Here is a 23,819-nt window from a genome sequence, read left to right on the forward strand (position 1 = left end):
GGAAAACAATGGATTTAGTGATTCAATTCTAACAATAATTGTGACAATCTGTTCAAATTAAATTAGATATTTTGATGAGCAAATTGATTCTGTGTTTTATTGATTTGGTAGAGATCTTAGTTACGGCCCTTAATTGCATTTTGCCTATAAGGAAAGAGATTGTTTAATATTTCAACAATGTAACTGTACCATGGTGATTTGGTAACTATTTCTATTTGATTTGATATACATTCTTTATAAGCTTATGGCTAATATAATAATCAAAAATTGAAGTTAGAAATAAATTAAGCATAAATTGTTGTATACATGTCTAATTGTTAGATACACTATGAATAGATTTCAATATATAACATTTTATCACTTTTTTCGAAAAATTCCTTTCCTAGAGATTGAAAGAGAAATAAATTTTGAGATCGGGTAGATAAACTCAACTTCACTGTTGAAATTCCGGGACTTAGCATACTGTACCACAAACTCATTAAATATTTTAGACTTAAATTTTGAGTCTATCTAAAAAGAAGTACATAAAGGCCATATAGGCCCTTCTTTTGCCCTAAAGACAAAGAGCACTGATGAACTTGGCCATCGATTTTTTTTTTTAATTTAACTGGAAACATTCCAAAATAATTTCAGGTTCTTTCATTTTTCAGATTCATCTTTTATTTTACGTTTTTCATTTTACCTATATTTTTTCGTTTTTCATTTTTCACTTTTTATTTTTCTTTTTCATTTTTATTTTCCATTTTTTCACTGCGCATTATTCATTTTTTATTTTGAATTTTTCATTTTTCATTTTCATATTTCATTTTTCGTTTTACATTTTTCATTTTTTATTTTACATTTTTCATTTTGCATTTTTATTTTCAATTTTTATCATCTTTCATTTAAAACACTGGCCAACAATTTTCAACATTTTAAAATTTTCCAGAGAGATTTATGTATATCAAATTTTATAGATTTAGGTTCAGTAAGTTCAAAAATAATATTGGTTTCTTTCTAGCAGCTCTAGTTTTTGAAATATTTAATTTTTTACATTTGGGGAAATATTCATACTAATTTTTAAGTTTTTCTTATTTTGAGGAAAATTTTCCAGAAAGAATTATATTAAACTCAATGTATTTATTTGGGGTCAGTAAACCTAAAAATCATATACATTTTTTTCTAGGAGCTCTATTTTTTGAAATATTTTAGTTTTCCTCATTTTGGGGGTATATTCGTACTTATTTTAAAGTTATGCTTATTTTAACTGTGTGTTAACATTTTCCAGAAATTTTCTTATCGAACCTAATGCATTTGGGTTCACTAAGCCTAAAAATCACACTGGTTGCTTTCTAGGAGCTCTATTTTTTTTTTTTAGATATTATAATTTTTCACATTTTTGGGGTAATTTCATATAATACTATTTTTTTCAGATTTCATTATTACAAGCGTTTTAAAAGTTTTGTTGGAAAAATTTGTTTCGAATGTAATGTATTTCGGTTCAGTAAGTAAAATAAAAATTGTATAAATTTGTATGTATGAATAATTTCAAAACTAAAGCTGCTAGAAAAAAAACTAATATCATTTTTTGGAATCAGCACCCTAAACTTTGTAAGAAATTATAAACAACGGTCTGGAAAATTTTTGTGTGTTTAGCAGTGTAATTTATAATCTTCATTTCATCATTCACTTTTCATTTTTCACTTTTTATTTTTCATCTTTCGTCATTCATCTTTCATTTTTTATCTTTCCTCTTCATTTTTCATCATTCATTTTTCTTTTTTCATACTTCAATTTTCATCTTTAATTTTTCGGTCCTCCGCATTTTTAACCTATCATCCTTTCATCCTTAAATGATCTTATCTTTTATTTCTCAAGGTTTTTTTTGCATCGTTTTTGAATTTTTATTATAATTCATCATTTCATTATTTCATTACATATTTCATTATTTCATCATTTCATCAATTTATTAATTCATCAATTCATCAATTCAACAATTCACCATTTCATTATTTCACCATTTCATCCCTATCTAATCTTTCATTTTTCATTTTTCAATATTCATTTTTCATCCTTCATCTTTAGTCGTTATCTTTCATGTTTCAATATCATCTTTCATCCTTTCGTTCTTTAGTTTTTTCATCTATCATCCTTTGCGATTTCATCACTTATCACATCGGTCATTTTTAATTCTCATTTTTTGATCTTTCATCCTTACATCCTTTAATTTTGTCAAACTTTCATCGTTTTATCTTTTCATCCATAGAGCTTGTTCATTCAGTTGTTTGAATGCTTGATAAAAGGTTTCATCTGTTCCATCATAGCTTCGAAACTACTTATTGTAATTCGAAAAACGAGATATTGTTAAAAGCGTCCCGCTTATATGCCGGATATAAGCTATGAGAGGTTAAAAAAAAGTTGAATATGGTGCCCTCTAGAGCTCAAACTCATGTACCTACTATTTTTATCTTTTTTATTTACTTTTTTATTTATTTTTAATGACACATTTAATATTTTTTTAAATCTTCCATTGAAAATTATTAATAAATGGAATAGGGATTCAGCAGATCAAAAATAATTTAAATTTCTTAAAATAATGTAACATTTTTATCCATATAAATTGTAATTTTTTTTTAGTACTTACTTTGCATATGGCGAATGATTTGGATAATCCCCAAATGGTGAGCAATAAGTTATTGTCAAATTCTTTGGCAATTGTACATCCTGTGTATCCGAGATGAGTGCCGCTGGTGTAGCAAATAAAATCGCCAACATCCATATCAATGTGGCAGTTAAAACTGTCAAAGGACGAGTCTGGATGTTTATTTTTCCGATTAAAAAAAAAAAAAAAAAAACAAATAAAATTTCAATTTTTGAAAAAAAAAAAGATCCTTTGAATATGGGCAAATTCCATCATCAACATCAAACAACAAACAATCAACACGAACATAAAGCTCTTACCTGCAATTTTCTCAATGGATTCACAATGGCACAATATCTTTCACCAGAAAGAGCTGTTAACGTAAACACAGAAACTCCAATTGAAATGTCCTTAGCACATTCGGTGACACGGCACAGCGTTGCACCCCATGGCCATGAATCCAGCACATATGGCACAGAGGCCAAAGGTACACAAATAATAATCACCAAAAGGTCCGCTAGTGCCAGTGATAAAATGTATCTGCAATAAGGAAAATCACATATTCAACAACAACAAAAAAATACTACTAAAGGACATAAGCTTTATAGTTCTTAATAGTGACCCTGCCTGCGTATATAATTATTTTTCGTTCTCTACTAATAGCATAATGTAGTTTCTACTGCGTAAGGAATCAAAATAATAAACCTCTGGTATGTAAGGTAGTTAAGTTTTTGAGCTTATTTTTACTTCACGAAAACACGTCTATCTAGTTGTCGTTGACTGCTGTCATCGCATAGTTGTCCTTTATTTTGAAATGTTGCAATAATAAAGCTTTTAATTTCCGTCAACGGACGTTGAGTCGTTAAAAGAGGTTTTGGTTTAAAAAAAAATAATACATTTTCACCTGAGAGACTTTGGTTTCCTGTATGATGAAGTACCCTGATGTCTGCAAATGGGGCAGATATAATCGGTACTTCGTTTGCGGAATAAAGACATTTCTGGCCGGAAGTAACAAAATGTGAACAGGGTTGTTATATTGGAATTTTTTCTTTCTTTTTAATAAAAAAAAGCCTTAAGAATGTTTTTTTCTAATTTTGAATTTTTTTTTGGAAAAAAAAAAGAAAATAAAAATATTAAATAAAATTCCAGGAAATTCTTTCAAATTTAAGAAAAAAGTGTTTTATTATTTTTATTAAAAATAAAACTATTTTTTTAAAGGTTTTAAATAATTAATTATTCAATATATTTTTAAGCATAAAAAAAATTGTCTTCGTTTTTGTTTTTTATTTTGCATTTTCTAAAAACTTGCGTATAACATCCCTGTGCATGAAACACACATACGACATAAAAAGAAAACTTATGAAACTTTCATGACATTTATTTTTAGGCGTTCTTTAGAGTTGTATTGTTTATTTTTTTGTAAAGCTCTTTTCCTGATGATACATTGTTGATGTTATTAAACTGACTTAAGCAGAGATTTTCCGATGAAGGTATAGTTGTTGTTGGTTTATAAAATTCATGCGTAAGGTAGAATTATTAATACAAGCTCTCTTAGCTGGAACTACCTTTATGGTATTTTTTTTATTACTTATGTGTATAAAATAAATCATGTCAGATTTAATGCATATTTCCTTGAATAGTTACACTCTACGAGGGAAAACCATATGTATATTAGGGCGTTCGTTATTTTTGAATCAAGTTCCTAAGTGGAAAAACAGTTTCTAAATAATACAAAAAAAATCCCCTAATTTTTTTCAGATTTTTATTGACTATTTGACTCTAGATGGCGCCACAAAAGGGTTAAAGTTTTTTCTCGTTTGAAATAGGTATATGTTGACTTATAAGGTCATTTTTTTAGATATAGTCTTATGGTACAAATTTTTGATGAGGTTCTTTTCTATATTAAACACCCTTTTCAAAAAGGTATACCTAAACCATTTTTCTAGAACCAGAGGTTTAGTCAGGACATTCATGTCTTTTTTATGTTTATTAAACCAAGCAAAAAAGCATATGAGGTACATGAAAAATTAAATTAAACCCAAAAAAAGACATGCATGTGCTGACTAAACCCCTTATCCTAGAAAAATGGTTTATACATTTTCGAAATATTTTATATTTATTTATTTTTCTGGCAAGGCTTAAATTTGTTTTCTAAAATTAAGGATGCCATCAGATAGAACAGTAAATACTGCTAGACCTCATCATTATTTTATTTTTTTTTTTTACTAAAAGTGGGCATGTGCCGTTTTTCCCCTGGACCCTTCAAATGTATTAAAAGTGAAAAAACTGTCAACACTGCTTTCGGAATCAAGAAAAATGCACCAAACAATAAAAAGTAAGTGACAAATGAATTAAAATTCTCCAACGTAATGTAATTTGTTGGAATAAGCATGGTTAATTGAGAAACAATGTAAAAGGTACAATTTTTTACTCTGAAAAAAAAAAAAACACATATTGATTTTTTAAGAAGTTGGTAATTTGAAAAAAGTTTTTTTTTTGTTATAACTTTTGAACTAAGGGGGGCTAACGAAAAAAAGTGGTATAATTTGTTAGAATTAGCATGGTTAATTGAGAAAAAGTTGAAATAGTATAATTTTTACACTAAAAAATGTTATTTTTAAGAGGTTGGTAATTTGAAAAAAAAAGTTATTTTTGTTATAACTTTTGAAAGAAAGTGATGTAATTTGTAATAATTACCAAAGATAGTTCAGAAAGGTCTTAAAAGTTCTATTCATGTATTGAAAAAGAAATCACTTCACACCATTTTATATTTGTTGTTACTTTTTAAAAATGTTTGGATAGATTTTACTTACTTTGTTTATACGGCAAACCAAACAAATCAACTTTAACTTTTTAACAGGCATGTTAAGTGTACTACATTCAATAAAAATAAAAATTTTAAGTCAAATAAATAACATTTGAGACGGAATGCCCAGACCCACACCAGTGATTTTAATTTTTTTACATTATAAATTTAAAAGGGTCACTGTGGTGTATGCGTACTTTTTTTTTTTTTGGCATTTAGAGGTGCCAACTTTACATAGCCCCCAAAAGTGGTAGCAGACAAAATTTAACTAAACTAAAAACGACAATTTCATGGAACACACAGTGATAAATGAACACAAGAAAATTGTACTTTTCTGTGCCGAAATTGATTCATTAAACAGAAAAAAGAAGATTCAATTTTATTACCATTTCTGGCCGTCATTTTTGTATTAAAAATAAAATTGGCACTATTTTTTGATCCAGGTCATTTAAGCTCTAACGTTCAATAATTTTTGTCAAGAAATTCGCACATAATTATAAAAGGTTTAACTAACTTTAATTTTTTTTATATAAAAAAAAAATTCAATTGACAGTAAAAATTTGCTCACGGTAACCCTGCAAGACTTAAGTTTTTTAACTTTATTAGTCCCATCAAATTTATTGCTCACAAAATTTTTAACTTATAAGTTGAGTTTAAGTGGCTGCTAGCTCTTCTACTTTGGCATTCTAGATAGAAATCTTAACTGTCTTTATTTAGGGTTGCCATTTAATATTTTTTTTTTTTTTTTAGAATTTTGGTATGTACCTATAAACTTTCTTAAAGTTTAACAATACTAAACAATCAATTATTAAATTTTGTAACACTGGGAGTCAGAATGTCACATAAATACGAACCCTGCCAATGTTTGATATCAGTCTATCTGAAATATTCCATAATGAAAAGAATTTCCCTGTCAAAAGTAATTATATGTCACAAGAAAAATGGTATTGTTTTCGGTGAATGAGAATTCAAACTCCTGGTGTCTTTTACTTTACACAAAAGTAACAAATCCAATTTTTATGTCAAATAATATTTATAAAAATACAAATAGCTATTTTTTGTCAGGTCCTTCTTGCTATATTTCATTTATAATTTATTAATCTCAAACAAATAAACACAAGAACCCCAAAAATGATGGTTGGAATATTAATTATACAAAAATTAAATCAATTTGCGGTTTTTGATAAATCTATTTCTGAGTTTATTCTTTGTTTTAATTATAATTGATGTGGTTTTTTTGTGAAGCCACAAGATATACAAGAATAAGAATGTCCATTTTAATAATTCTCTCCTTCATTTTTAGTCCGGTCAAATTAGACTAAAATAAGGGGTTGAGGTTACATTAATTCCCAGCAAGCTGAAAATTGGTAGGATTGTTGAAAACACCATCATAAATTAAATCTAAAAAGTCCTCATCGATCCGAGGTGTGGAAAAAAATTTACGGGGGGTCAAAGGTCACAAAAACTGGTTTTTCACGATTTTCAGCAAAACGGTAAGTCTTATCAAAAAATTTTCAATGCAAGAATTGTAGACCAGGTCATTATATATAAAAAGTGTCATGACACTTTTTTTCCTAAGACCCACCGTTTCTTAGGTATAACGATTCAAAAAGTTGAAGTTGAGTTGTAATCCTCATAATCAGGCCTATTCTGAAAAAAACTCCCAACTGAAAAGATCTTGAAATTTCTTTATGTTTTTTAGCTTAAATTCCGTTCTTCAATGGTTAAGAATATGGGAAAGCAAAAAAAAATGGAGATTTTCACCATTTGTCCGATTGGGGCCCATCTCCCGAAACCAATTTCCGTGGGAATTTTTGTTTAGAATAGGTCTGAACATATACAGGGTGTCCGATAGAGAATGAACAACCCTAAGACGGCTGATAGCCACTCTTATGACTGTTCTAAAAACAGATAGAAAAAAGTTCTATCACAACCAGTTCATAAAATATTGGCTTTTTTTCGTTCAGTGTATTTTAAATTTTATCATTTTATGTTTTCGTTCACTACAACCACGAATGAATGAATTTTATTTATTTCTTTTTTTTATAATTTTCTAAAATAATTGGATGAGTACATAAACGCTTTAAAATCTGCAAAGCTATTGCACATTTTCGTAAAAAAAATTTTGAAATCTGTTTTTTGATGCAAAATGTGAAAAAAGTATTTTATGAAAAATTTTAAACACCTGTGGTATAAAATAAACCTATGGAAACCTAAGTGGCCAACTTTCTTAAAAATATTCTCGTCTAAGGGGAATATTTTTAAGAAAGTTGGCCACTTAGGTTTCCATAGGTTTATTTTATACCACAGGTGTTTAAAATTTTTCATAAAATACTTTTTTCACATTTTCCATCAAAAAACAGATTTCAAAATTTTTTTTACGAAAATGTGCAATAGCTTTGCAGATTTTAAAGCGTTTATGTACTCATCCAATTATTTTAGAAAATTATAAAAAAAAAGAAATAAATAAAATTCATTCATTCGTGGTTGTAGTGAACGAAAACATAAAATGATAAAATTTAAAATACACTGAACGAAAAAAAGCCAATATTTAATGAACTGGTTGTGATAGAACTTTTTTCTATCTGTTTTTAGAACAGTCATAAGAGTGGCTATCAGCCGTCTTAGGGTTGTTCATTCTCTATCGGACACCCTGTATATGTTCAGACCTATTCTAAACAAAAATTCCCACGGAAATTGGTTTCGGGAGATGGGCCCTAATCGGACAAATGGTGAAAATCTCCATTTTTTTTTTGCTTTCCCATATTCTTAACCATTGAAGAACGGAATTTAAGCTAAAAAACATAAAGAAATTTCAAGATCTTTTCAGTTGGGAGTTTTTTTCAGAATAGGCCTGATTATGAGGATTACAACTCAACTTCAACTTTTTGAATCGTTATACCTAAGAAACGGTGGGTCTTAGGAAAAAAAGTGTCATGACACTTTTTATATATAATGACCTGGTCTACAATTCTTGCATTGAAAATTTTTTGATAAGACTTACCGTTTTGCTGAAAATCGTGAAAAACCAGTTTTTGTGACCTTTGACCCCCCGTAAATTTTTTTCCACACCTCGGATCGATGAGGACTTTTTAGATTTAATTTATGATGGTGTTTTCAACAATCCTACCAATTTTCAGCTTGCTGGGAATTAATGTAACCTCGGATGTCTAAATTGACCGGACTATTTATTCTTGTTTATATTGATATAGCCACCTTTAAGATGAGAGGGAAATGAAAATGTGCCAGTTATAAATGACTTAACACCCGTTGGCGTTGTTGGTTGTAGGCAGGCACGATTCTATTAGCTTATTATTTAATTGCCTGGAAATAGAAGCTTATTTATTCGAAGAAGCATCAAACTGAGATTTTTATCTCCAAAAAGAGGAACAGCAGCCGTGTGGCAGATATATGTACAACACTCAGTAAAACGTGTCAAGAATGTATCGTAATACTGTTCTCTTACGATTTACGTTCGCATTTAATCCTCTTGAACAATATTCCCTCAACCTAACCTTAGCTTTTGATAGAATTAATGGCCAACTTTTCCGTTCTGAATTTTCGATAGAATACAATTTCAATGAAAATAAACTGATTAATTGTTGTGATTTCCGGTAAAGGTGCAATCGACCATTTTTTGTTTTTCCATTTGACCTAAATCCAGTCGGTTGCTTACCACCTCCAAAGGTATAGGATTTTTGCTAGAAGCATGGGAGGGACCAAATGTACATTAATTCTACAGAAAGCCAGTTAAAATATTGAAAATTTTATTCAGGCTTTAGGTGAGGGAGGATTGGCCGGAAGCAGTAAGGCTTATTGCAATTTCATTTATTTAGTGTTAAGAGGTTTGAATTCGACCTAATTCAGACCGATATTTGTACTCTTAAATGGAAAATTCTGAAATTTAGTACTTTAAGGACTAACAATATTGATTTGCAGGTGTTTTCAAACTTAAGTTTTCAACTTCCACTAAATCTTTCTTCTGTTTTTATTTTACCTTGAAATAGAAAACAGACAGGTATAAAGAAAGTATTTTAAAGTTCCTCGAATTTTTAACTATAAAAAAATGTTAAACGTCTAAGTTCTTATCTGGAAAAGCAATAAAAAACTTTAATTAATAGTTAAATGACACGGTATGCGATTCAAGATATATTATACATCTGTTTAATTGGTTTCCTATTGTTCTTCTTGTCTTCCGTTGGTAGTGCACCAAGAAGAAGTAGGAATTCTACGTAATTTAAGGAAATTCCTCTTATTTAATCAGTTCCGTTTGAGTGTTTGCGTGATTGAATTCCCTGTGTGCATATGGATGGTGTTTAGTGAAGCGTATATAATATCTTTCGTTTTTCAACAGAATCACGTACTTATTCACCTGGTTATGTTAAGTGAGTGAATGCAAATACGATTACATTAAACCTTTGGAGAAATTGCATCTTTTCAAATGATTTTATTGGAGAAAAAAGAAATTGAGATCAATGAAATGTTTGCAAGTTTGAAGAAAATAACTAAAATACTATACACTCTTTATAATGTCTTTAAACAGAAAATTGCTATTTATAAAATGTATACAACGTTGAATAGAGGATGTATAAGCTACACGCGTTTTTAGGTTGTTTAGAGCCTGAATAAGAATATTTTTTACTCAAATGTCATTTGAACATCACATAAAAAAAAAGAAAACAGCAATCATTTGAAATTTTTTTTTAACTTGAAGAACTCATTTCTGGCATTTGATTTATTTGTAATGAATAATTTGCAATGAACAAAAACAAGAAATTGTGTTTTTTTGAGATTTTTTATTAACTAATTTTTTGCCCGCAGTTAATTTATGTGCATTCTCTATTCTTTTTCTTTTTGAGTCTTTTGTTGTTTTTTTTACATAGAAATTGATTCATGTACCTAATATCTTTTTTATTGGTATAATTTTTTTGGATTATGAATATTTCCATGTGAACAATTTGTTATCAAATGAAGAAATGTGTTGTTTTTTTAAGAGATTTTATTCGAGAACTTTCGCTCACGTTTTTATTTTTTTGTTTTGTTTTAATTTTTTGTTTATTTTCGGAGCAATTGGAGTTATTTTATAGTCAGATGGAATTGTTTGTCGTGATTAAAAGTACTAATTTTCCAGTTTTACTTATTTGGACACAAACCTAGCATAACTATAATGGATAGGAAAATGTTTCATAAATGAAAATTTATGTGTTGTTGCATAAAGGCTACATAAAACTTTATGCATTACATAACTATGAAGCCGTTTAGAGCTGTTTAGTGAAATCTAATAAATAATACTGTAAATATTTATGCAACGTCATTTCCTGAACGGAAATTTGATTAAATTGACTAAATTAGTTTAGATACGCCATTATTCTCAAATTTCGAAATTTTCTTGAAAATTTTACAAATCGCATTTTACAAATTTCACTTTACTTTAATAAGTAAATATTATTAATTCTAATCGATAATGCACTTTTTATTTGTTTTTCACACAAATAGATTTAATTCTGTTGACAAAAAAAAACTTTCCTAAATTTTTAGAGAAAATTTTCTTGCCTATCTTTCCAGTCAACGTTCCAATAAAATTACCTAAATTGGAAGGATTTTTTTTTGACAGTTGACCAATCAGAGGCCGAGAAATTACCTAAATATTTAGTCCCTAACGTTTCTGAACCTGCCTATTATTACCCAGGGAGAGTATTGGAAATTAAAATTTAATTTGTAATGAAAAATGTTAAGTATCTAAAGAATTCATTCATTCATTCATTATTTAATTGTTGTTTACCAACGTAGTTTTAATCTGAAAATATTTATTTTAATTTCTAAAAAATTTCACACAATTTTTTTCGTGAAACGGACTCATACCAAGTTATTTGATGCACCTTTATAATCCAAGTATTGTTTCGAGTTGTTTTTGTCAAAAATTTCAGAGCTCAAAGAGAGACTGAATAATTCAAGCAATATTTAATTTTTTTTTAATTTTTGACCACAAACTATACATAACTGTGCCAATAATTAGAAATACTCGATTTAATTCACGGTTTACCTCCACAGAATCAAAAAAGTTACTAGGTCCGGTTTTCGGTCAGTTTATTTAGGTATGTACCAATTTTTGGAACAACTTAATTTTATCAAGAACGAGTCCTATGATTCTTATAAAAATATTCAAGGGTTATTTCTTAAATAGGGAAACATTTTTTATATAAGCCTAAAAATAATCGGAAATAGAATTTCAAAAAAAAATAATTTTTTTTTGGTAAAAAATGAATTTTTCGAAAATATATATTGTAGTTTTTATCATAATTTCTCTTGCAAACTTAATTATTGATTTCAACAAATTTTTATACAAACACCTTTTTGCTTGAGTTAAAAAAAAAAAAAACAAATTTGTAGATTTTTCAAAATGTTTAGAATATTGCGGTTTATTTTTCTTAAGTCAGAAATCTAATATTTAATTTGAACTTTAAACAACGTTGTTTTAGCAACTAGTTTTTGAAAATTAAGTTTTCAAACGCAGAATTTTGAATATATTGATGTCACTCAGAAAAAGATTCAGATATAACCGGCAGATGGCTCCAGCCATGCCTGTCAGTGGCGTAGTTAGGGGGGGGATCAGGGGGATATATCCCCCCATTGGGATCTCTAATTGTACAACATAACCAGCCATGAACAAATAAGTTAAATAAACGCACTCTGAAAAAAAAACGCTACGGATTTCGAGTTCTTAAAATTAGCTTAAAGGTTATAAATATGGTTTACCAGCTCTTGTTGCCATTAAGTCCGAGTTTCAAAGAGTGAATTTAGACTTGGTCGTGTTACTGTTTTCAATCTTTTTCTCAATTTCTATGTAATGGGCCTTGGAGAAAAATATATACAAACCATGAAAACATACTAGAAGGGTTTTCGGTTCTTTCCAAGGATTGCCTGTAAATCTTTTAATTAATTTTAAGTTTTTATCTTTTATGAGGAAGAAAAAAAAAACAGAATAATAATACAGAAATTAGGAATTATATAAAAACTAACATTTTATTAAAAGAATTACTCTAACCAGAAGTGTACTCTTAAAGATACGATTAGAAGTTTAATCTTATATTCACTGGACTAAGAATTATTCTTTTAAACCTTTGATGTACTTTGTAGTTTCTTTTGTAAGAAGGTATAAAAGTACCAGAGTTTCTATAGGCGAATTACAAAGTAAGAATTTGAAAAGAATTATATAAATTCTTCAGAAAATAAAATGGCAGATGAACTGAGTAAGATATGTTTCATTAGTTGAATGAAATAATAGGTACTCACATTACTAACAACAAAATTATATACAAAATCTCACAAAAATTTGAATACTAAATGGCTAGCAAACCATTTTTTATGTTTTTAAAGGATTTTTGTTTATATATGTTAAAAAAAGAATCCTTAGCAAGGAATGTGAAGAAAATTTGTTCTACTGTTTCGGCTATGATTTATTGTGCCCTAATCGACAGACCGAATTTTGATATCTAAAAATAACGTACCTACTTGGTCTTGACTGAACTTCAAAGATAACAAAAAAAATCTAATAAATCACTGAAATTCAATAAAAGTTATTATCAACAAATTTTGTGCTCTGATTTTGAATTCATCTAAGGACCTGTTAGGTATTATTATTTTTTATTTTACGATGAAATGAACAAATTATAAAGCCTCATTGAAACCAACAACAACAACAACAACAAAAACACAACAAAGATAAATGGAAAAATTATTCAAATTTTCCACTTTTCATTTGCGTTTCACTAATTTTTTCCAAACAAATTTTTATTTTGCATCAAATTCAATTTAAATTTCCTTAAAAATGAAAAAATACTCAAGGCAATTTATTTTATGAGTGCTTCTTCGTTTTTATAAAGCTTTGATGAAATAAAAAAAAAAAAAAAGAAAACAAAGAAGATGAGTATTTCCCTTAGATTTTCATAAGTAACTCAATTTGTCTCCTTCAGATGTATACAATTCTCTTCAAAAACACACATAAAACACATTCAATTTATTCTAAGGTAGAAATAGCCTCAAGAAATTATTCATATTTACCCACATTAACACTAACTATTCCCGGTGAGAGAATATAATTAATGGGTTTTTGAGGTTGATTCATTACAAAAGATTCAGTTCAACTTTAACATGTTTGGAGGGCTTGGTAATGTGAGAGTAGATTGCAAGGAGCGTCTTCTCTTGCCTGTTGTTGATAAATAGACGCATGTATTTTAGGGATCTTCGTCAATTCGTCTTAATGAAATCCTTTTGTCTTTGGTCAAAATGCGAAACTTAATTACACATGTCTTCGGTATTCGTCATTGGAATTAGAAGGATGTACTGAGGCATTATAGTTGAATGAATGAAAAGACTTTATATCGCCTCTGTCTGTCTCAAGAGTGTGTAACTTAGTTTCAATGAATATGAAACACATACGAATGATGCTTAAAGGAGAAAACGAATCCAATTAATCAGTAACTAGATGAGTTGCTAAAATGCCAATGTTCTTGAACTGAAAACTGATTCGGTGGAAACAAAAGACCTATACAGAATTTCAGTATGAATAATTGGATGCTCAATAAAGCTTCAATGTAAAGAAAAAAAAAAAAAAAGTAAAATCGTTTCGATGAAAAAAATATAAAATCCAAAAAATCTCTTCTTTAAATTAAGAACCATACATAAGAGATTAAAAGTCAATACATTGCAAACAACAACAACGACTTGAACTGATTTTTGGATTATATTTGCAGAGTGTGTAGGTTTATAAGCCTTTGCCAAATGCTTCTGGCATTTTACCTGCAGTCGGAAATAAAGTGTTTGCATCAGATTACATCGTCTCTTGTTGGCATTTTCCTTATATATGAAATTGAAGTTCTTTTTGAGTGCACTCTTTTTCTCGCACTTATCCCAATTCCCAACCAGCACACACATACACACAATTTCAATCGAAAAGTCATCCTTTGATTAAGTTTTTATTGTATTTTTATTGGAGAATATTTGCAAAGATAAAAAAAAGTTTTCAATTTTTTATTGTTTTAAAATTATTATTTTCAAGATAACCTTAACGATTAACTCTTAAACCTTATTGATGCAGTTATAAGGATCAATTAAATTCAATAGTGGATTTATGCAATAATACCCTATATTGAACAACAAAAAATTATTAATACAGAAAATAAATTTTATATTAATACAAACATGAAATGTTTTAAATTTTTAAGCTGATAATGCTTTAACATTGACACCATAATTCTCTGACCAATAAAAATTATAATAATTTCAAATAGTGTTAAATGAGTTAAAATAGGTAAACAACATTGAATTTAAGGTTTTAGTCTCTCACTTTTTCCCAATCATTCAAAGGAATTGAATAACTATGAGACCAAACGATGTAAATCATCTCAAAATTCCATAACTTTTTTGTTTCTCAATATTTTTTTTTGAAATTTGGCACAAATATACTACAATGTATATGCTTCAACATGCAATTAAAATCAGAACTAAAAAAAATTATGTATGTATTTATTATAATATTTTCAAAAACAGAAATTATGAAAAATAGCTCAAATTCGTCAATTAATGGCTTAATTCATATACAAAATTATATTTTAAGTCGTTGTTATTTGTGTTAAATATAAGTGAAGTTATCATATGTATAATATATTGATAAGAAAGCAAAAATTAAAAGATTATAAATTTAAAAAAAGCATACGAATGAAAGATAATATAAATTTCATTGTAGGTAGAATTTATTTTATAAGTAAGAAAAGGAAGAACAAATGTGAAAGGGATAAGTATCCAAAAACGTAGAGACTAAATTAACCACTTTCGTAATAAATTCAAAATTATTGTGTATTTTATAAAACTCAAACAACAAAAAAGGGTTAAAGAGGAAAATGTATTAAAACGAAATGGAATATGAAAATAATTTATATTTTATAGAGAAGACTTTTTAAATAAAACAAAAGCTTGAGATAAGAATTAAAACAGCGTAAAAAAATAAAAGTTTGAAAAAATGGGATGAAATAAAATAAAATCAAATCTGCAGATTTTGATTTGCGGCATAAAATGGGACTTGAAATCCGTTCAGAATGTCAAGCTTGTTGGGAATTCCCTTTATAGGGGATCCCAAAAGTAATAATTTAAAAAAAATACATATCTCAAATTCTTACCATTTTCGATTAAATGCACTTCTTGTGAAATTTCGAAAAATTCCTACTTTGAAACAGTATTTTGTAGGGAACTATTTTTTTTCACCAAACAAAAATCTAAAGTTTGTTTCTTTTCGAATAAGTTAAAAGAAATAAACATCTCTCTTTACCATAAAAAAAAAACCCACATCCCTTAACACTGGGACTGACCTATAACTCGTTAGAAAAACATAGATTTTTTTTTGATATGCATGTTTGTATTGCAAAGAATAAAACAAATTATAAAAACGACGATACCGCAGTGGAATGGAAAGAAATGGACCTCTGCAGTGCAGTGATCTGTCTTACCGTACATACATATAGTACATAGGGGATTAACTTTTTTTTTGCTATTTTAAGAGTTTAAGTAAGCTAATGACAAAAACTTTCGCTCGATAAGAATTAGTTGACGCAGATCTCGTAAGCGAAAAGGACTTAAACTTAACCGTCCAACAAAAATATTAAGTTAAAACCGTGGTTTTGTAGTGAAGCAAAAAAAAGTACAGTCTACCTTCTTATTAGATTACTATAGTTTTTTTTTATAACTTTCCTTTTTTTTAGAAATTAAAGAAAAAAAAGTTTACTCGCCTCTTACTTAACTTAAATAAAAAGAAAAGCGATTAGCCAAAAGTTACAAAAGCCGCTCCATCGAGTTTCATAAAATTCTAACTAATTATAAATTATTAGAAGCTAAAACGTGTATAAATACATAGTTATACTATTCTCCTAATATCTGTGGGATAATATAAATCAACCCTTAAAAAAAAGGGGAAACAACTAAACCAAATAACAAGACAAGTTGAAAAACTTTAATAAAGAAAAAAAAAACAATAAATACAAAAAAGAGAGTCTCTTCGAATCATAAAAAAGGGTGAAATTCCACTTAAGGTAAGAATCTGATTCTTTATTTTTTTATCTTGTTTTTTTTTATTCATCTCGATGTATTCGCTCTGCTTATCGTTATCAGATAATAGCGAGAGAAAGAGCGAGAGATTCGGACACACAAAGCGTCAACGTCCAAGGCCACGCAGGTGGAGTCGGCTTACTTTAAGCTAAATTCAAGGCTAACCTCAATCACAAAAAATCTTCAAACGACAAGTACACACGAAACACACTTGAGAAAAAAACCACAGACAAATTAAATCAACAACAAGTAGAAAAAAAAAGATCAATCTAGACATACACGATCGGTCAAACCAATCGACAACATCACCCAACAATTCCGAAGAAAACTCTCCTCTCCACAACCAATTTTGTCCTCTCCTGAAATTTGCTCCCATCCAACCTTTCCTCACTCAGACATCCAATTTTGCGATAAATCAAAAAGAAAGAAATTAACAAACAAAAGCTAAGTAAATTTCCTAAATATAATACTATGATGTACAAATATATAAAAATATAATTTTTAAAAACCCTACAGACTAATTAAAAGGCCAGCGAATCCAGTCAAAACAGTGCACCGTTTTCACCAGGAGTCGCAGTAAGCTCAATGAAGTAGTAAGTACCTACCTTGATAATTTTGAAGAGATTATATTCTTATATTGAACATCAGTGAATTATATATGGTTATAAAAAGTTGTAACCATACAAAACAACAAAACCAAAGAAAAGAAACAAAATTTAAAATTTTTAGACGAAAGAGTTCATACCAAAGAGGTGTAAAAGCGAAATTAATTTCTTTTTTTTTCTAAAACTGATTCTACTCTAATCCTTATCCATATCCAGTCCTTTAAAATTATCTTTTTTGTTAATAATAAGTGGATTAAAAAAATTTGAATTGTTGTACGCTACTATCTACGAATAATTAAAAATATAAATTATCAACACAAAAAAAAATTAATTTTTTTTTATGGAAATCGTCGTAAACCTAAACTTGAGTGTAAACGTTCTCGAATTGATGAAATTCAAGCCATTGTTTGTGTTTGATATAGTAGGTTTCAAATGAATTTATTTTACTAAGTTAAAGATGAACATTTCTTTTTATAAAGCGGCATTCAACTTTATATGCAATTAAAATGATGAGTTATTAAGAAATTTAAATTGGGATGTGAGATAAGAAGCTTGGTTGAGTAAGACCTTCAACAGGATGTTTTAAAACTATAAAATATTTGTTTCGTCATAGGGGTCATGGCGGTATAATGAGCGTTCGCAATGACCAAGGTGCATCGAGATAAGAAATTTCCTTTTCTTTAGATGCAAGGGGAGGGTATAGCTAAGAGAACACGATCACCTATGTTCTCCACAAGTATGACAAGCTATTCTCAGGGCAAATTAACATTCGGGTTCCACATCTCTATAATATTTAATTTTTTTCGAATTCCATCTTCGAATTTTACAGGCCTGAAATAAAAACGTAACACCGTCCATTTTTCAGTAACAAGATCCCACCCCTCCGGCGAGCTAGGATGTGCGTGGACTAGCAGGCCTACCCGTTACTAAGAAAGTGGACAACTCTTTTATAGCTCAACTTTAATGGTCTAAACGACCTGTAGCCGTTCGATTCAAAGAAGATTGAGATTGAAAGAGATTTTATGCTAGGGTAGAATTGTCGATTAAACTATGCGTGTGGTGATCCCATTATTATTTATTTCATTTTCTTTTAAGATTTTGCGATTTAAATTTATATGAGGGTTTGAATAAGGGATTTTACAGGCAGTTCACTCTGGTGTATACTTGTTATTCAAACAAAAACTATAGCATGAATTATTGATTTAATTTAAATAAGAAATTTCGTTACAATTTTACTTCCCCTGTTCATAAGTGTTTTTTGTTTTTACAAACGTTCACTAAAACATTGGTAAATAAAAATCAATTATTTAATCAAAACATTATTTATTTTGTTCGCCATATCGCTACAAATTAGTTAGCAGTTTTAATGAAACTCAATTTCTTACATTTATTTTAGAGCAACACCCTAAAAAATAAATTGTACATTTTGTAACTGGTTTATCATTTTTATAACTTGCCTAGTTATCACAGTTTTCAAAAAAAGTATAAAAAATTCGGAAATTGAAGTTAAGATGAAAGATACTATAATTTGAATTCAACAAAACAAGGTTTTTCAGAGTAAAACAAAAAAAAACAATAAAAAACATAGGCTTTTGTTTAAACTAATTTGTAGCGAAATAATTTTTTTTTTTTATTTGTCAATTGTTCCTAATTGTCAATTATTGTTTTAGGGACAGATTTGTAAAAAAACAAAAATAAATTATGAACAGGGGAGTCAAAATACTGTTTTAAAGTAGGAATTTTTCGAAATTTCACAAGAAGTGCATTTAATCGAAAACCGTAAATATTTGGGATAGACAAGTTACCAAATTTTAAGAGCCCTTTAAATAGCCTATCAGAATATTTCATTTGAATCATTAATTTTGAGACACCCTGTAGATGACAGAAAAAAAAAAGATTTTCAAACATTTTTGGAAAATTTTTATTTTATACATTTTTGACCGTAAATTAAAATGGCGCAAATATGCGCAAAATTTTATATTTATTCCTTAATTTTGAGTTAAATGAGATTCTAAATTCATTCATAACTCGACATCGGCAGTCGTCGGCAAAGGAGAAATCTACTATTGAAAATTAAAATTGGCCAAATTACTTCCCATTAATTGTTATTTTTTTTACACAATCAATTTAAAGTACATTCAAAAACAAATAACGGATTTATAAAGTAGAGATTCTGACCTTTTTATTGATATATGTATAACACTTATAAGGTTTCTTCACAAACTTCTGAGAAAACTAAGTTTAAACTGTTAAATAAAATAGGACGAAAAACAATAAAAATTGAAATGTAAGGTTCGAGACTCATTTTAAGTACTTTTATCCAAAATATATTAAAAACAATGTATGCTATCATAATTGCTCACATTTCTATTATGCTAAACAATCATTACTTTTCTGAAATGATCACATTTGTTAAAACCAATTTTGAGATGGTTTTGGTCGTTTGGTCCCATTGTGGGGCGGGACAAGCCGGGCGGTGCACAATGGGCCCAAAGGACCATTTGCGTCTCAAAAATGTTTTTTATGAAATTTTAATTTTTGGTAATTTCTTTACGGAAATGAATCAAGGGAAAGTCAATCTATATGTTTTCATTGAAATTTGATTTTTAAAATGAGTTTCTCTATTATATTACAAAATTGTATCTGAAGTCTCCACTTGAAAATACTTTGTTTGAGTAACAAAATAAAGCAAATCTTCACGATACGTTTTCAAAACTATATTTGAATAAATTATATAAGTGTTGTATGTCGTTGGAAAGCTTATTTTAACTGCTATTTATATTGCTGAAAATAAAATTTTTTAAAAATATATTTTTAATTAATATTATTTTTTTCACACAATAAGCTTTTATTTGCAGTTTTTTAATTTCGAATTGAGTTTTAAATGTTTCCGCTGTCTACTTTTTTCACAATGTTGTTCTTTGGTTTATTTACTAAAAGATACAAAAAGAATTGGCTGCTTTTATCTGCTTTTCTTTGATATAGAACGATATATCTGTCGAAAGACATAGTACAAAAAAAACGTATTTTGGTGAATTTTGACCTGTTTCAATACATATCTTGAGTTCTATTGATCGCACTGTCAAGATTGATGTCTTCAGGCTTTGGGGGAATGACAGAGCATCAGTCCTTATATTCAGAATGTGATTTTTTGTTAATTTAGCCTACTCACATTAATTGGAAAACTCGCGATTTTTAACCCCTCGGAAACCATATAAAGCCGCGATTTAAAGCTGCTAGAATTTTGTATTCGTTATTAAAACGCATAAGGCTATAAAACTGCATACTCACATTTTGGTTATACCTCCACTCCCAAAATTTGCTGTGGGCTCTTAGACTTAGTATATGCACCCGAAATTGAAGATATTTGTAGGGTAGAAGGGGGAGGATTTGCCAGGATTTAGGAAAATTGACTTAACGCAAAGTTTTGACGTTTGTTTTAATTTTTTTATATCTGATATTATTATTGACCTTATTATCTTCACTTAAATATTTTTTTCATTCTGATATATTAATTGTTTCTATTTTTAATAATTTATTCAAAAAAACAAAAAGTGATGTGGCAAAGCCTCCCCAGGCGGGAGGCTTTGCCACGGGGGTGGGGAGGGATTGCCAGTTACCTAAATATAAAAGTTAATACAAATAAAACCAATAATCATAAACAAAACTTCTTTTTAGCTGAAAATACGAAGAACTGATTGATTTTGTAGGATCCTGCCATCCTCTTTTGAAAAAGCTCCTTTCTGGCAAATGTACCCCATGGGGTGCATTTGCCAGAGCAAAACCTACCCAAAAACAAATGGCAAATGTACCCCACAAGCTAATCTTTCGAAAATTTACTTATAACTTTTTTATAAGTTAAGCAGTAAAAAAATCACTTCTACACAGCATAGTACACATAATTTTCAAAAGATATTTGTATGACAAAGTAATTTAACAAGACAAATATTAAAAATTTACGACGCTTATGTACCCTCATATTTTGGTTCTCAACATTAAAAAACTAACACAAGCGTCTAATTTATTTCGTGTCCAGCCAATAGCTGTCAAACTTTGTGGAAAGTTTGCAATCATAAATGTGCAACAGAAAATTATTTTTCGGTATTTAATATTCTTTTGGTTTGGAAAAAAACCTGGGCTGGCAAAGGCACCCCATTGGCAAATGCTCCCCCTTCTACCCTACTATTAGAAAAAGTCTAAGGTAGCAGAAAAACGTTAGAATTTAATATTGTAATTGTTGAAAAAAATTTCATCTATGGAAAAAGTTACATAGAGATTTAATTTACTGATTTTGATTTTACTCCAAGATTTTCAAAAGAGCCGTTTAAAGTATTTAATTAAGAAGGATTTTCGTGAAAATTGACAACAAGTTTTTTTTTTTGTGATTTCTTTTTTTGCTCTTTTCTCAAAAGCGTAGTTTTTCGACAATTTCACTTTGCCCTACAAACGACTTTATTTAAAATGAGTATAATCAATATTTTTCTTATAATTTTTCAATAAAATAGCTTTATTTTCAAATAACGTAACACAAACAAACTACATTGAAATGTATTTTTTCTTTATTTTATACTCATAAAAATAATTAAGTAATTTTAAGACACGAAAGGAAGGCCTTTATAAAATTAAGAAACCAGTTTTATCTTATTTTGCAAAATTTGAGAAAATAATCTTTTAAGGTACAAAAGATACAGATTTTTGAGGCGTTCTAGCCTAGTCAAAATCTTATTTTTTTAGCTTTGAATAATAGACCAGTGCCAATAATTTTTGAAAATAAAAAAATTATTAGCAGCATATGGGTGGTGGCAAAATTTAGGATAAATGGTATATGAAAGGGGAAAAATAAATTGCCCACAAAAAAATTGGGGGAAAGGGGGTGGGTGGGCGAAAAAGTGGGGTGGGTGTCAAAAATCATGGTTTTTTACGATTTCTGTCAAAACTAGACGTCTAATCGAAAAAAGTCAAATGCAAAAGTTGTAGGTAGTATAAATGTCTACAACTTTTACTCAAACAATTTTTTTCTATAACCTCCAAAATATTGGAAAAAATGCAAAAATACGATTTTTTGATTTTTTATTTTTATCTTTTACAAAAATGGTTGGATTTTAACAAAACTTGGTTAAAAACTACTTTGTTATGTTTTCTATCTATTAAAAATGTTTTTTGAGCAAAAAGTGAATTTTTGGATTTTTAACGAATTTAATTTGAAAAAATAGCCTTTTTTTCAATCAAAAAAGTTACCGAAAAAATTTTTGATTTTTGAAAAGTTTGAACTGAAATTATTTAGATTAAAACCTATTATTTAAGTTTGTGTGGAAAAACTATACTTTTGTTTTAGAAAATATTGAGAAAAATTGAAAAAAAAACAAAAAACGATTTTTAAGATCGATTTTTCCGTAAATGACAGTAATATTGGCGAGAAATTATTTTCCATAGAAACTAAATTATACTTTTCTAATGGCCTTTGACCTTCTTAATTTGAATCTAGCATTAGAATAGCTCTAACGTGAAAAGTTTTTGAGATATTGAATTTTGAACTTCCAAAACACTATTTTTGAAATGTTTTGCATGGTAATATCTCAAAAACGTGATGTGATAGAATTTTTCTGACTTCGGATTCGAGCTCAGCGCACAAAAAACCATTAGAAAAATATACTTTGATTTCTATAAAAAAAACTTTTTGACTAATGAATTCGAACAAGGCATTCGATTTTTTCTTCCCTGTTCGAATTCACTAGTCAAAAAGTTTTTTTTATAGAAATCAAAGTATATTTTTCTAATGGTTTTTTGTGCGCTGAGATCGAATCCGAAGTCAGAAAAATTCTATCACATCACGTTTTTGAGATATTACCATGCAAAACATTTCAAAAATAGTGTTTTGGACGTTCAAAATTCAATATCTCAAAAACTTTTCACGTTAAAGCTATTCTAATGCTAGATTCAAATTAAGAAGGTCAAAGGCCATTAGAAAAGTATAATTTAGTTTCTATGGAAAATTATTTCTCGCCAATATTACTGTCATTTACGAAAAAATCGATCTTAAAAATCGTTTTTTTGTTTTTTTCAATTTTTCTCAATATTTTCTAAAACAAAAGTATAGTTTTTCCACACAAGCTTAAATAATAGGTTTTAATCTAAATAATTTCAGTTCAAACTTTTCAAAAATCAAAAATTTTTTCGGTAACTTTTTTGATTGAAAAAAAGGCTATTTTTTCAAATTAAATTCGTTAAAAATCCAAAAATTCACTTTTTGCTCAAAAAACATTTTTAATAGATAGAAAACATAACAAAGTAGTTTTTAACCAAGTTTTGTTAAAATCCAACCATTTTTGTAAAAGATAAAAATAAAAAATCAAAAAATCGTATTTTTGCATTTTTTCCAATATTTTGGAGGTTATAGAAAAAAATTGTTTGAGTAAAAGTTGTAGACATTTATACTACCTACAACTTTTGCATTTGACTTTTTTCGATTAGACGTCTAGTTTTGACAGAAATCGTAAAAAACCATGATTTTTGACACCCACCCCACTTTTTCGCCCACCCACCCCCTTTCCCCCAATTTTTTGGTGGGCAATTTATTTTTCCCCTTTCATATACCATTTATCCTAAATTTTTCCACCACCCTAATGCTGCTAATAATTTGTTCAACTTTTGCCCTCTGAAAACCGGATTGGCACTGGTCTATAAACGTTTA

At 28.5% G+C, this 23,819-nt stretch overlaps 1 protein-coding gene across 1 annotated transcript in view; it reads right to left on the reverse strand.

The window, feature by feature from the left end:
• Nucleotides 1-23,819, reverse strand: part of LOC129917913 (neuropeptide CCHamide-2 receptor-like) — a 59,706-nt gene that overhangs the window by 30,089 nt on the left and 5,798 nt on the right. The window contains exons 2-3 of the mRNA XM_055998139.1: nt 2,941-3,160; nt 2,624-2,793 (exon numbers count right to left, since the gene is read on the reverse strand). Of these exons, the coding sequence (XP_055854114.1) occupies nt 2,624-2,793; nt 2,941-3,160 (390 nt within the window). The remainder of the gene's footprint in view (nt 1-2,623; nt 2,794-2,940; nt 3,161-23,819) is intronic.

The sequence above is a fragment of the Episyrphus balteatus genome, chromosome 4 (assembly GCF_945859705.1).
Source record: "Episyrphus balteatus chromosome 4, idEpiBalt1.1, whole genome shotgun sequence".
Taxonomy (NCBI): Eukaryota; Metazoa; Arthropoda; class Insecta; order Diptera; family Syrphidae; genus Episyrphus; species Episyrphus balteatus.